At 38.3% G+C, this 15,134-nt stretch overlaps 1 protein-coding gene across 2 annotated transcripts in view; it reads right to left on the bottom strand.

Annotated features, from left to right (window-relative positions):
* Window positions 1-15,134, bottom strand: part of LOC124257774 — a 52,839-nt gene that overhangs the window by 17,356 nt on the left and 20,349 nt on the right. Inside the window, exons 6-11 of one of the 2 annotated variants that reach the window (XM_046691916.1) lie at window positions 14,195-14,333; window positions 13,907-14,015; window positions 12,800-12,872; window positions 11,741-11,887; window positions 11,482-11,621; window positions 10,511-10,998 (exon numbers count right to left, since the gene is read on the bottom strand). In XM_046691916.1, the coding sequence (XP_046547872.1) occupies window positions 10,767-10,998; window positions 11,482-11,621; window positions 11,741-11,887; window positions 12,800-12,872; window positions 13,907-14,015; window positions 14,195-14,333 (840 nt within the window). In that variant the 3' untranslated portion in view covers window positions 10,511-10,766. Of the gene's footprint in view, window positions 1-10,510; window positions 10,999-11,481; window positions 11,622-11,740; window positions 11,888-12,799; window positions 12,873-13,906; window positions 14,016-14,194; window positions 14,334-15,134 lie in introns of those variants that run through there. The other variant, XM_046691918.1, reaches the window with a different exon arrangement.

Raw genomic sequence — 15,134 nt, 5'->3', positions numbered from 1 at the left:
CATTTGCTGTGTAGTCAATACGGTTTATCATCTATGTATATCTTCATATACATTTGCCGTTTAGTCAATACGGTTTATCATCTATGTATATCTTCATATACATTTGCTGTGTAGTCAATACGGTTTATCATCTATGTATATCTTCATAGACATTTGCCGTGTAGTCAATACGGTTTATCATCTATGTATATCTTCATATACATTTGCTGTGTAGTCAATACGGTTTATCATCTATGTATATCTTCATATACATTTGCTGTGTAGTCAATACGGTTTATCATCTATGTATATCTTCATAGACATTTGCCGTGTAGTCAATACGGTTTATCATCTATGTATATCTTCATATACATTTGCTGTGTAGTCAATACGGTTTATCATCTATGTATATCTTCATATACATTTGCTGTGTAGTCAATACGGTTTATCATCTATGTATATCTTCATATACATTTGCTGTGTAGTCAATACGGTTTATCATCTATGTATATCTTCATATACATTTGCTGTGTAGTCAATACGGTTTATCATCTATGTATATCTTCATAGACATATGCTGTGTAGTCAATACGGTTTATCATCTATGTATATCTTCATAGACATATGCTGTGTAGTCAATACGGTTTATCATCTATGTATATCTTCATAGACATATGCTGTGTAGTCAATACGGTCGATAGCAACTGTGTTATCGGTGTCATGACCTGCCGTGAGAGCCCTGTTCAGGTCAACCAACCAGTTATACAAGTATACAGGCGCAGGGACTGGTTCAGGACAGCCTTTGTTCCAATAATTACAAAGGCCCAAAACTTCGTAGCCAAGACATGTGTGATTTATTTGCAAATATTCATCTGACGCTTATCTCCATTCTTAATCCAGATCACCACCGTATTGTACATTGACTTGCCATCCAACCACTGCCTCTCTGTCACTTATTTAGTTACTGTGCATGACATTTAGAACCTTCATTGGTCCCCCCTTGACCGTGTTTGCCATTACATCAATAAGTCCGAGGCAATTCTAGTGTCTCTTTATCACTCCATCGGTGTTTCTTCATCTGTCGTTGTTATATATATATGTTCACATCGATACTCTCAGGTGTGAGTGAGTGAGTTTTGTTTTACGTCGCACTCAGCAATATGCCGGCTATATGGCGGCTTTCAGGTATGTATTCCGCGATCAGGATAATGCCGCTCGTAGGAAATGCCCTGAAGTTGAGCTGGAACTCCGATTACTTCATTTATGTCTGAGTCGGTCACTCTGTCTTGGCTGTCGTGTGTATTTGTTTATTGCATAACCAACTAAAGACGTTTGGACGAACCCGAACGATAAATACGTTTCCTTTTTAAAATCCAAGAAATAAAGGTATTTTAGTTTTGCATATCAATGAGATTATTTGCCCTTAAGGTTCCGCTACACTAAATCAGAATCACATGCTCCCTGAGCGAGAACCGTATGTAAACAACGGAAGAGACAGAGACATTTGACAGCTGCGATTGGATGAAATAGTGTGAGATGTTTATGCTTATTAAAAGCACTTCCATCCAGTAATTAAAAATGACCACATTTTTAAGAATGTAGTGCTGTCATTTTTTTTTTCACCATCACTTATGCTTATTGTGTGTACAGATATTTTCAAGTAGGTGACATTTGGTGCGGAACTGGGGTTGATGTGTTCCGCTTCCTGTGCTGGGAAAATGAGCAGGATAATTTGGCCAGAAATTGTGTTTTATTGTAGTTTAAAGGCCTGACAGTACCCATGTGTACCTGGAAGTGCTGTTGATAGCCTGGATAATTTAAAATAAAATAAAAGGATAGTATAGAAGTCTATGTGAAAACATTTGGTGTTGTGTAACCTTAAACTGTCAATAAAATCGACAAATTCTCAAGCTGCTGTTGCACCACAGAGCGCGAACTAGTCAAAGTTCTGGGAACATCCGGTTAACCACGGAAAAAAGCAGTCCCGGCGAACTGATTAAGATGAGTGATGCGTTAAACTTTAACAGTTTAGTTTACCACTAAAGCAAGGCAGTATTGACAAGCGAGTGAGTGCGTTAATTATAAATATATCGTCAATATGTCAGCCATAATAGTGAGTGAATATATTTTACGCAGCTTTTACAATATTCCAACAATACACCAGCAATAGGCTTCACACATTGTGGGTGGCGGAGGGTGGCCTAATGGATAAAGCGTCCGCTCGTCACGCTGAGACCATTTTTCCATTTCCGGGTTCGAATATTTTGTGTCTAACACACATTCACAACCGAATATAAGCAATTAAGTGCTCAACCATACATAATTACACACACAATCTCACACTTAATAACACACAATGCTAAACATAATCTTATACAATCACACTCCAGCAGTCTACACATTTATGAATAGAGGAACAGGTGAACTTTCCAATGGTCAAAGGGCTAAATCTTTGAAAGGCAGTTAGTGGAATGCATTACAAAAGCAAAATTTATGGATGTCAGCTTCTTTATTGTGAATAACATTACGTTTCAGAGAATAAGCATACACTCCGAAACGTCGTGTTGTCCACAATAAAGAAGCTGGCATCCACAAATCTTCCTTTTCTGGTCAAAGGACTCTTTCTCAGAAGTTGTTCGATCAAGGTTACAACATTTAAGGCCTCAGTAAAATTTCAAAAGGTTTTATGGAAGTCATGTGCTGGGAATCAATGACAAATGATGTCCGATGTAATTCCTAATCTTTACTTCTTCTACACGTTCCCGTGTAAATTGCACATTAGAAAAAACACTCTCAGTCACTCACTCAGCATCTCTGTCCCTGCCAGTGTTTCACTCACTCATAACCGATTTACTATCCATAAGATATTGCTCATATTGGCGTACGACCATACTTGTTCTTACCTACGTGACGACAGGTATTTCCAGCGTAGCATATGTCGCGGGTAGGACATGCAGTACTGGATGGTCAGTCCGTTCTTGGCAGCCCTATTCCCCATCTGAGTCAACCATTGGCGGCCAAGGTCAATGTCAGTCAGGGGCTTTTGGTTCCTTCAAATTCAACGTTGAGGTAATCCTGCAGAAACGAAACAAAATTAAACAGAAAATAAATAAGAATTACTCTAGTCTAGCCTAAAGTTATTACATTTGGCAATTAGAGATAGTACATGTTTGTAGGCAGTCAATCCCCATATCCTTCCACCTGCGAGCAAGCCATTCCAAAATCTCTGAAAAGTAATCAGAAACACAGGTTTATCAGTTCATAAATAGAACTTGGAACAACCCGAAATTCCCATCTCAGATGATGGTTGAAGAAGAAAAAGTATTTCATTGAACCAATTTACATGCCATATCCACTAGCGTCAGTACCTCTTCCAGTATTGACAAACCGCAATGAATCAAAACAAATAGAAGCAATCCATATTGACGTAGTAAAATTATAAACTTTTAGATTAAAAGGAATGATGTTGGCAAATGCTAATTCGAACTGAAAGCATTCCATGTCTTAAATACGCATCAAGAGTACCGTTTCTAATGATACTGATGTGAATGTTTTCATCCCGTCTTGGTTCTCCCTGCATTTCAGTTATTCTTGATTCAGATACGAGAGAAGCATTTAATCCTCAAATAGAAAATGAAACATTTCATGCAGACAAAGTTGATCATGACTGTTATGGTCCAATTCCTTGACCTGACTTACCAGAACGGGTTGGAGCCAAACACGGGTATCTCTGTCTTGCTATCCACCTTTATTACAAGATGAAGTAAGGCAAGACGAAATCATGTAGACTAGTTTCATCCACCAAACGCTAAATAATTCGCCTTTATGATCTTGATAGAATAAATATTTTCGACAAACATGAAGTTTCGGTTTCAGGTCAATGCAGACGTTTTGTATGAAGTGCATATACATAGTGGCAGTGGTAGTTAAATGATGCATAATGTGTACACTTAATTAAAGTATGAAATGAGCAGACACTATGCTCGTACGTTATGAGACAATGCACAATAATAATAGTTCAATAAATGAAGACGTTACGGTATTCATTCAGTTTATTAGGGAAAAACTCTTACTGTGGTCCATTGGGGAAAACGCCAGGTGGACACGACCAGGAGACAACTCCCTTGCCAAGGTCACTGTACCACGTAACGTCGTACTGCATGTACCTGGCAAGTAAACAACAAGGTCATTGTCCCAGCAGCGCTATCATACGTCGTACTGAATATACCTGGCAATTAGCAGCATATACTTTGTCTTAGTAGTACCACCATACGTCGAACTGAATATGCTAGCAATTAGCAACAAATACTTAGTAGTACATCCACAATAAAGATTCTCGGTTACACTATTTCAAAATTGTTCGGAATATTTTCCCATTTGTCACAAAGAAAGCAGGCAGCAAGTGAAAGAAAGGGAAATAATCCATACACTTAGAACACAACACAATTGTGATATTCTCGGAAAAAGATTTCAAAATGTAAAATATTCACCAGTGGTTAAATCAATTTTTCTCTCTTCTCTCTTAGCACGCTTTCGTTCATCGAACCCGTCTGATAACATATATATTTAAAGCATGAGCAAGTCCACTTACCTGATGGTACCCCTATCGTTGCCATGTAGCTCTTGATATCCAACACTGTGTCCTGGTAGTTCTTTCCTTCCTCGGACCGCCAACAGTAATACGCCTCAAATAAACAACATGTTCTTTTCGGATGGTTTTCTTCGCAAACATTTTGGGAAATACACCTTAAGACAAAATGTCACAACTGTGAATTTTCTGTATGGTCATTGATGGTAAGGCAACGGCAAAGACACACCCCATGAAAGAGATGTTCTCAGACACTCTCAGAAATCATGCAATGCCGAGCATTATTACCCATCCATTCAGAATCAGAATCTACTGGTATTCATCATTGTCGGAATTATGGCGAGTGTTACTTCCATTCGATAACGTGTAAAACAATATGCTAAAGTTCTGTGTCATAACTTGGAACAATCTCATGTTACATCATTTGTAGAATCTCAAACCAATGCATATCCGTATATCCTCACCATTGGCTGTTCCGTATGCTAAATAGTTTAACGTAAAGTCGGACTTGACATATTGATCTGTACGTCCGTGCCATTGTTTCAAGATTTGCCCCAAGCTTACGAAGGCCTGCAAGTATAATCGTCTTTACCATGGTATATCTCCTTGTTATTTGGAGGTGTTGAAGGAGAAATATGTGCAAATATGTATTTGACAATCAAGCGCATCAATGTAATAGAAAGAAAATAAAAATACTCTGGAGACTCGTGAAATATTTTGGGCCTTCTTGGACTATAACTTGCAGCTATTAAGGAGAATGACAGTTACCTTGTTAATGCCTTGATTACCGTAGTAAAGAATAAAGCTGGTTTCAACACCAACAGGGACATTTTCAACTCCCCCCATCGTCCCCCATCAGACCTTGTCCCCTGCCGGTGCTGGAGTTCTAACGCCATATTGATGACGACGTAAACCGACTGGCAGGGGAGATAATCAGTGTGTTTGCAGTCTTCACTCGATCAAATAAAGCCAGGGGTCCACCTTTAAGCCCGTCGACGATTTTAAATGATGATGGTCTCCGTATTGAGAGAAAGGTATACAATAGTTAAAATTGGTTGGAAGTGACAAATTGAATATAAAACTTTGTATAACACGTCGTCACTTCTATATTTGCAAGAGATGGTCCACTGGTTAGTTGGGTGGTGGAGCAGCACCCATCTATCTTCATGCAAATGAGATGCAACTTATCATATCGAATCAACTGGTATACAGATAGTTGCTGGGGACGTTATCCACATGCAGTTCTGGCAGGACGGCTGGCATCCCCTGGTTTATGTGGTCCTGAAACTATATCATGTTTATCTATGAGTACTCACTGTCCTGCCATGAAACCTAAGCTCCCAAACGAACCCTGCTTAACTGAGGTATCCCAGTGGGATGGTTGACTCTTGAATTAGAAATCCAGGAAAGCCAGAAATGGTTAAGTCACTGCTGTTGGAAGCGGTGTTGTTTGCTCCATTGATGTAACGCTGTTGTCGTCAATTAAAACGTGTATTTTAGTTATACCTACATTTCGAGACAAGGCTTCATCGGGAAGTACATAGAGAACAAGACAATTATATTTAGCATAATATTCCCCTGATCACATAAAGTCATTAATGATACAGTGATGCATTGTTGTCGTTGTGGTGACGGGTGAAAGTTTAAGGTCCCATATACACGGGGCATTGACATCACACGGACAAGAAAGTGGATGTCATCATTTCTTTACATTATAGTCCCATAAACACATAACATCTAAACGTGTAAACAGCTGTATATGATGCAACATGAAAAGCTGTGCTTAAGGTCTTGCCTACACTAAGTTTAAACAACAAAAATATAAAGCACATTTACAATGCTTCGCTGACTTTACTCACCTGTTTGAAAAACATGAACGGTAAAGCGGGATTGTAAAGTGGATTTGCCTGGATCTGGTGTGTACTATACAAAGCTGGTCTCGATCTGACTGGACCCTGCCTGGTATAAGAAGCTGTTTGCCTCCCACTGCCCGATGACGTCCACACCACTGGACTGAGTGTTCTTGACCAGCTTCAGAGATCCATCAGCAGAGGAGAACACTTGACCATCAGCTCTGAAGAAGGTGGGAGCGCTCTTCAGCCACACATCTCCCTGAACAACGACGTTGTAGGTGCAGTCATTGTTGACGTTCACAGGAAAGTCCTGCTTTCCCTCGGAGACTCCTAATATGGAAACATTTTCATTACAGAAGGAATACTTTCCTCTTTTCTAAGTAAGCAAGCTAGCGTAACATTGTCTGATCATGATAAGTGGACGCTGGATGTTAATTAATAACGCAAATGATTCTGATGATACTTGAATGGTCAACAGGACATGGATGATAATGCAGTTTTTAAACCGAACATGGTAAACAGTAAGAGGCACTGAATTTGTTATTGGTGAGATCTAGTATTCACCAGTTATTACCAGCCACAAAAAGCTCCTTGTTGTGAATGTATTTGTGTTTTTTTTAAATTCAGGCTTATAGTTTTAATCCAAAACACATACTGCTGATTTAGCTAAGTATGTACAGTATTAAACAGAAAATGATTTGTTCTATCACGGCCATTAAAATTTAATATAATGGGCACAGTAGAACGACATTTTTCTGTATTTACTGCGTGCATGGACCCGGCGATACCATATAATCACAAATCTCGTGTCTGCATAACCGTTCTGCAAAAAACATTTTGATCAGCATTCAACTGGTGCTCAAAGATGTGACAAAGTGTTTTGGTGTAACCGTTTTGTTGAGAGCTTTCATTGTCGTGTTTCTGTTCATTACCTCTAGTTGAAATCATTTTAGAAACAATATGTTTAGGTCATTAATTACGACAAAAGTTGGAATGATAGAAAAATGTTATTACTGAGAAATGTCCAGGTACACTTCATAAAATTAAATATGAAACAGATTTATTTGAAAATACTTCCCCATATTTGTGCACAAATAAGGCGAGATTGATTGTTTTGCATTATTGATGTAAAAAGTATACTTATTAACCCAAAGCAATATATACAGAAATAGGTTTATACAGGCCTTAGTTCACATCTTCAACTGATGTCGACTCAACCGAATCGTATGACTTATATATGAATTTCACACAAGGTCGTTCACTATCTGAGATAACCGTGTTTTTTCAAGTTTGTCCGTATGTTTTAGACATGAGTGATAATTTAAAGGCATGTGTGCGAACATAAGTGTAAGTCGTCGCCAGGTCAAGCCTGTGCTGCAATTCAGCAAAAATGACACCAAATGTCATTGTGTTGTGTTTGAAGTTGAAAAAGATGTCAATCGAAATCCAGAATGTGTTTGACCACTGTCAGATTCCGAGTTAAAAATAGTTAAGTTTTGCCTACAGCATGAGTGTAAATAGATCGAGCGGCTCTGTGATAGTGTGGCAGAGTTTTGAAGACTCGGCTACAGACAGGCCGCAAATCACGTTATGTAACTATTGCCGACTGCCATGCTTATAAAACAAATATAAAAATATGGTTACTGTTTTTGCAATTTAGTTTTCTTTTACGTTTGACATTAGATACATTTATATTTTTATCTGTTATAATTATTTATTTCACCATATTATTCTGGAATATTGCAGACTGGGTTGTCACAATTATCCCACTTGACAAACTTATCGAAAAAGTTCATTCCTTGATCCATGTTTTCCTTTGGTTTAAACCGTGCGGGTTACAAATACACCTACAAATGTACTTATTCACCTACAAGGCTTCAGGATAGTCTGTCAAAAGTGAAAAAACATGCCATTTGCAGTATTCGGAGAAAACAATATGTGAAATGTGTATGTCCTCAATGATAAAATGGTTCGGAAATTTTGGGTTTAGACTTTAATCAAGATGTTGCCCTTCTTCCAAATAGGTTTCTAGTATTTCTAGCAGAAATAGGCGGTGGGGTAGCATAGTGGTAAAAGCGTTCGCTCGTCACGCCGAAGACCAAGGTTTGATTCCACACATGGGTAGAGTGTTGGAAGCCTATTTCTACTGTCCCCCGCTGTGATATTGCAGTAATATTGTTAAAATCGGTGTAAAACTAAAATAACTCACTCACTGTAAAAGAACATGTGTGTACATAAACCGTGTGTTTGAAAGTCTGACGTTTTATAGGTGTATAATTAATAATTACCTACCATTTTGACCACCTTGTCATTTTCCACGTAGTCATGAAGATATTATCAGAAAAATTAGCCTAATTGCTTTTGTGTGAACATGTCGTTTGACTTTGAAAAACAGTCGTTCTAGGAAAATAACAAAGGCTGGGGGATGACATGTAGCATGGGCCTTCTACTTGTGTAATTCAGTCGAAACTGTTTCAAATAATAAAACCAACGTATAACGTATATAGGCCTTCCTTAACATGTTAACTCGTATATTGTATCCCTACTATCTTTGTCGTGTAAATCTTATATAAATTCAAATCTTTTAAGAGCAATGTTTGTTTGTCTGTTTGTTTGCTTCTCTCACCCATCAATATTCCAGGATAATATTTTGTTGCCTCTGAGTATGTACATGTCATATAACCCACCTGGCGTGGTATGATTCGACGGTCAACGAATTCAGAGATGGTTCCCTCTGATGTTTGCCCTTATGTGATGTCAACTCATACTTTATGCTTAAGATTTACAGGTGAATCATTAGACTGACATTCCCTAAATTTGGGCAAAGGTTTTTTCAATATGCCGACAGGAACTGTTGGCATTATGGATGACTTGGTCGTGCACGATTTTAATGTCCAGTTAATAGGATGGCTGCTCGAGTGTGATAGAGGCATGATGTTTTAAAATATATCTTGCGCTAGAATTCCTCGAAAAGGTTCCGTACATAATACTTCAGGATTTTTGTAGCTGGAAGTCGTTCGTCTGTGGATTTTCCATTTCGCTCAGCCACTCGGAGTGGAAAGGAAGTGTCAAGTGGGAGTTGTGATACAAGATATAGATCTAAGTTTGTAATCGTTGAATAGTATCGACTTTCACGTGGTATAAACAGGGATCTTTAGAGAAAAGGTGTTCTTATATTTTGAATATGCTTTTCACTACTTGAGTACTAATTCATTCATATATTCTTCTCTTGTGTGATAAATGATTAAACTCTTTACTCATTATCGGGTAATATCCGGCAATTTGATAATCTGCCGTCACATTACTTGTTTGTATTGGATTCCGTGTATGTTGATGAGCACTACGACATAACCATAAGCCATGTACATTTAAGCGAAGGAAAACAGGGGAATGTATAACGTGACTATATACCTCTGACTTTACTCGTAATCAGAATCATGCATATTCCAAAGTCTAGGTAAAATACCTGCTAATTACTCTGTTAATGTTTCGTCCGTGTTCGTTGGTTTCTGGGACCCAGACTTTCGACCCACATCAACCTCACTCACTCGTGTTCAGTATACAGGACTGAGTATTGTCTGACTTGTTGTATAACTGTTGATTAAAGCTGGCTTTACTTGACGTATCACGCGTTGGAGCAACTACTGTTGATTAAAGCTTGGTATACTTGATATATCACTCGTGGGAGGAACTACTGTTGATTAAAGCTGGGTATACTTGATGTATCACTCGTGGGAGGAACTACTGTTGATTAAAGCTGGGCATACTTGATGTATCACTCGTGGGTGGAACTACTGTTGATTAAAGCTGGGTATACTTGAAGTATCACTCGTGGGAGGAACTTCTGTTTATTAAATCTGTTTGTACAGATGAACATAATCATTGACATTACAGACGATGCCCTAAAACCTCCGAGGAGCCATCACATCCATCTTAACTTGAGTATCTTACCCTGATCCGGGTTCCTTTATGGTCTGAATTGAATTCAGAAGCACACACACGTTTACAAATCAACAACGGAAGTAAATTCACACTTCATGTACTTTTATTCACATCCATATAGGCGTAAGAAATGTTAACATGACAGAACACTCAAGAGAGGAACTTATATTTAGGCACATGTATAATCGTTCATTCACTGGACCAAAAGTCACATTTTACACTATTGAAACAAATGCAAATACAGTATGACCGTATTTGCGTATGTTCATCTATGTGTAGTAACTGTGATGTTAGTGATATAGACTAAACAGTATCTATCTAATATGAAGATACTTCTTTAAAACTAGACACATGGATTAGATAATAGATGCATGTAAAATATTCTCACACATGTATCATATTGATTAAACACCACGACATGTGCCTGCTGGGAAACTGAGGGTGGCCAGTCCTGCTGCTCCGAGGGTACAGGTCACAGGTGAGGATTTACCATCCACGTTGAACCAGAAGGAGACAATTTCGTGGGCAGCTCCAGTGAGGCTGATGGTGATACCATCGGCAATGTTGATGGCCGTAACTCTCTGGGGTGACATCGGCACCCACTTGTCTAACTCACCCTGAATCAGAACTTGTTTACTGCAAGGGAAAACATTGATATCACTGTTAACTTCGTTCAGACAAAATATATGGTTCAGTTACACGCTTTTATTTCCTTAGGTTGCAACTAAAAATATACATTGTACAACCAAATTTGTAACGTTTGTTTACAATGTGTCCTATTTTGGATTAATATCAGTTGAGGTCATCTGTGCTTACAGTTTGAGAAATCATCATGTCTACTCATCGATATTTCGGTATCTCCCCTGATACCTTCAAGGTATATTCACTGCTTCATTAAAGTAAACCCTTTTAATGTCTGGACCTCTATGAAGGTGCACAAAAGAAGACTCTCAGAATTCTGTGCATCACGTTCAAGCCTTTATCAAATGACACATGTCCTTTCTGTTCATAATGTTAGACTATTTATATAACACAGTTAATATTGATTTGCTTAGTATATTGGATCAGTTTTGATATGTATTTATATCTGCATGATTTGAAATGAAGGAATACACCTACCCATTGATGTTCAGTACAGGTGATACATAGAAGAGACAGAAGTCAGCCATGGTACAGCCACTCATTGTCAAAGGCTGGGGGTCTGTCAATGGTTGGATCTTGTTGGGATTGCTGGCTGGGAAAACCATGGAGTTCGGAAACTGGAAATATTCAGTTTCATTTCAGCGGTTCACCTGACTAATTACAGGTAAATCGAAACGGTAATCTACGGGAATCATGTGACAGTAGAAATAAGGGAAGAAGAAACGTAATGTCCTACCCCTTGATATCCAGCCATGCAAGGTGTCATGGTGTAGTTTCCCTGAAGATCTGCAGCGAGGATGATACCGTACTTGTTCTTTCCACCAAAATCTGAATACGTGGACCATACCTCCCCATCAGGACCCTCAAAGTCTGACCAAGCCATCTGGAAAATATTCATGACAATAAAAACCTTCTATTATATAAAGGTATTTCATGCCATTTCAGTGTGTTAAATATGTCGTTCTATGTCATTTAAGTAGGCATTAACCTTCGGTCATACCTTGTTACCATAACATTTAACATTTCAAGCTGTAGTATGATGCCCTTTGTTGCACAATGATAAACCTTTCATTGTAAAAAGGTATTTTATGTCATTTCATGAAAACATGGAAAATATGAAGTTTTCAGTTGTATCAAGTCATTTCATGCGTGTCTATCATTGCATTCGTAGTTTTATGTTATTTACCACTGGATAAGCCCTCTTCTAATCACAACAGCATTAGTTTAATGATATCCTGTTTTCATCAAAGTTTAAATTCATATTGGTCAGCTATATAGTGTAATCTATGAAAGCTGTATAACTTGATGGGTATTCAAAGGGGTAGCGCATAGTGGGCAGATGGGTGCTTTGTGAGTAAGTGAGTAAGTGAGTGAGTGCTGTTAGTTTTACGCCACACTCAGCAATATTACAGCTATATGGCGGCGGTCTACAAATAATCGAGTCTGGACCAGACAATCCAGTAATCAACAGAATGAGCATCGATCTGGCCAATTGGGAACCGATGACATATGTCCACAAAGTCAGAGAGCCCGACCACCCGATCCCGTTAGTCGCCTCTTACGACAAGCATGGGTTACTGAAGATCAATATTCTAACCTGGACCCTCACGGGTATATATTGCACGACTTCAGTCAGTCTTGTTGGAACCGTTTAAGCCCTTTCGAGTAACTAGTTCCCCTGCTAAGTACTCCACTGTTACTTCTGATCAACAAAACTGACTATATATGCCTGAGGTTCACTCCAAACGACGGGACTGTGTTAGTGTAATTTGTCAGAAAGGTTGTGCACAGGTACCCTCCGTATTCTGTTGTCAATTGAAGTCGCCGGTCGAGATGGTTTCAGGATCAGACCGTCAGTATTTACAGATCTATGCAAGAGATGAAGCGACGGTGAAAATCTATAGACGTGAGTACCAAGATAGATAACAAGGAAAAACATATGTAAACAAATTATATGAGTAAAGGTAATTAATACAAATACAAAGAGAGCGTGAATTAGGCAATGAAAGCATGAACATGAGTAAATAAAGAACGTCGGTGTAAAGACATATCCAGTCATAGGTGTTAAAATCAGTGATAACAGCCGAGAAAAAGAGAATTAGGTAAGCAAGCCCTGCCTCACCGTTAACATCCGGCATTCACAACATGTGTCTGCAATTACATGTATGTTTTATTGCTTATATGTTAAAGAAAAACGTTTGGAAAATACATTTGTTTTATAACACATTGGGAGTCGGTATTTAACTATTAGTTTGTAGCTGACTCAGCATACTAAAATATGCCACTGAGCATCGACCCAGATGAATTATCTAATAAAAGGACAATGCAAAGCTACGCACTGACTATCCTCAGTAGAAAACTCCGATTCGTGTAAAGAAATACAAAACCAGGCGCACATGTGCACATATCACTTTGATAGCATCCACTGTGTCTGTATTCCGTCGTCTGTGACGTCATTAAACAATTGAGCGTGACGTCAATAAGGAGAGCCGTCACACTTGCTTACTATTACAAATATACATGAATAAAATGGATAATAAGAAATTATTACACTCGAGCAAGTGTGTTATATGTTAGTGTTATGAGTATTCAAACTTTCACACTCTTTTCGTGTAAGTCATATGACACACTTGCTTGTGTAATAATCTCTCTACATGTATGTATAAATGAAAAATGAATACTTAAAACAGAAGCGATCGATAACATATGCAGGAGTAACACAAAATAAATATAGGAATTAAAGATAAACATGTGCGAAGCAAAACTGAACACAGAAGTAATACATAATAAATGTAATAATAAATAAAGAAGTACAAACTACGATTACAGAAACACTAATGGATAATATGGAAACATACAGGCTAAGAAGATGGTTGGATGAAATAAAGAACGTGCAACCTACTTCATGACGAGTGTCTTGTTTGTGCCCCCAAGCATGTCACCGATTCCCACTGGTCCTGTGCTTAAGGTTGCAACCACAGCATTAAGGGGCGTGTATGGATCCGAGGATTCTGCAGCACGTTAATCAGTGACGATATACTATGTGTCTTCACCAAGCCTTCTACAATATCATTATGTATAATACCTGTTACACATTTTCAACTGTACAAGACATTCTGGGAAGAAGAAAAACCCCGAAACAAATGAAGATGAGCTATTGATGCGGATTCGGAACTAGTTTACTCCATACTGTAAGTATTTCCAGGCTGAACGCTGGTCGTCCAGAAAATATCCTTGAAGGGTGCAATGCCAATTGCCCATGCAAATAGTGACGTCACACCGATCTTCCAGTTGTCGGTGCCTGGTACGTTGTCATGGCTTGCACGAGCCTGAAACATATATTATATTTGTTTCAATATTTTGGATGACAAAGTCCATATTTTGGTCTGTTTCTGTGGCGTCATCACGACCAAACATTGTAGAGAGGCAAATGCAGTTAGAGTACATTCCAGATGTAGAAAAAAGAGGCCGATAAAATAGAAATAGAGCAGACCATTCAGGCTGTCTCACCTGTTTTCAAAATAAATCGAAGCTCTCCTCAAAACTGCATGATAAGAGGACAGTGAACTTTTCAATGGTGAAATTTCATTTTATTCCCACAGTTCTACCATTTGTTGTTTAAATTTTACAACATTTCAGATAGAATTGAGCATACTCTGTTTACTACGATTTCAAAGTGCATCGAAGGAATCTTTCTCAGAAGTTGTTCCATCAGGGTTACAAAATTCAAGGCCTCGGTTAAATTTCAACAGGCTTCATGGAAGTCATGTGACAAATGATGTCCGATTCAATTGCTAATTTATCCTTCTTCGGTATGTCCCTGTGCAGGTGTAAATTATCAAAATCCAGAGGTATAGATAAGCTGCATATCTGCGTAAATTACGCAAATATCTATGTGAAAACTCAATTCTTATTAAGTCTTTTGTGTACAAGTACGCTTGAATTTTTGTAAATACTCAATATATTTGATCTTACATTCGTACACACAAAAATGTCAACTCTTACCGGTGCACATAGATGAAATAACCGAGGTATATCGAGAGGTTCTATTTCAGCACATGAACTTGGCAATCTTTCTTATTGTTTCTCATGTTACAGATCCGATATAAATAACATTTAAACTTTTATAT

This window comes from Haliotis rubra, unplaced genomic scaffold, assembly GCF_003918875.1.
Source record: "Haliotis rubra isolate DU_JTF1 unplaced genomic scaffold, ASM391887v1 Scf672, whole genome shotgun sequence".
Classification (NCBI taxonomy): domain Eukaryota; kingdom Metazoa; phylum Mollusca; class Gastropoda; order Lepetellida; family Haliotidae; genus Haliotis; species Haliotis rubra.
The sequence above is the reverse complement of the archived record's forward strand: the minus strand, read 5'-3'. Positions and strand labels throughout refer to the sequence as shown.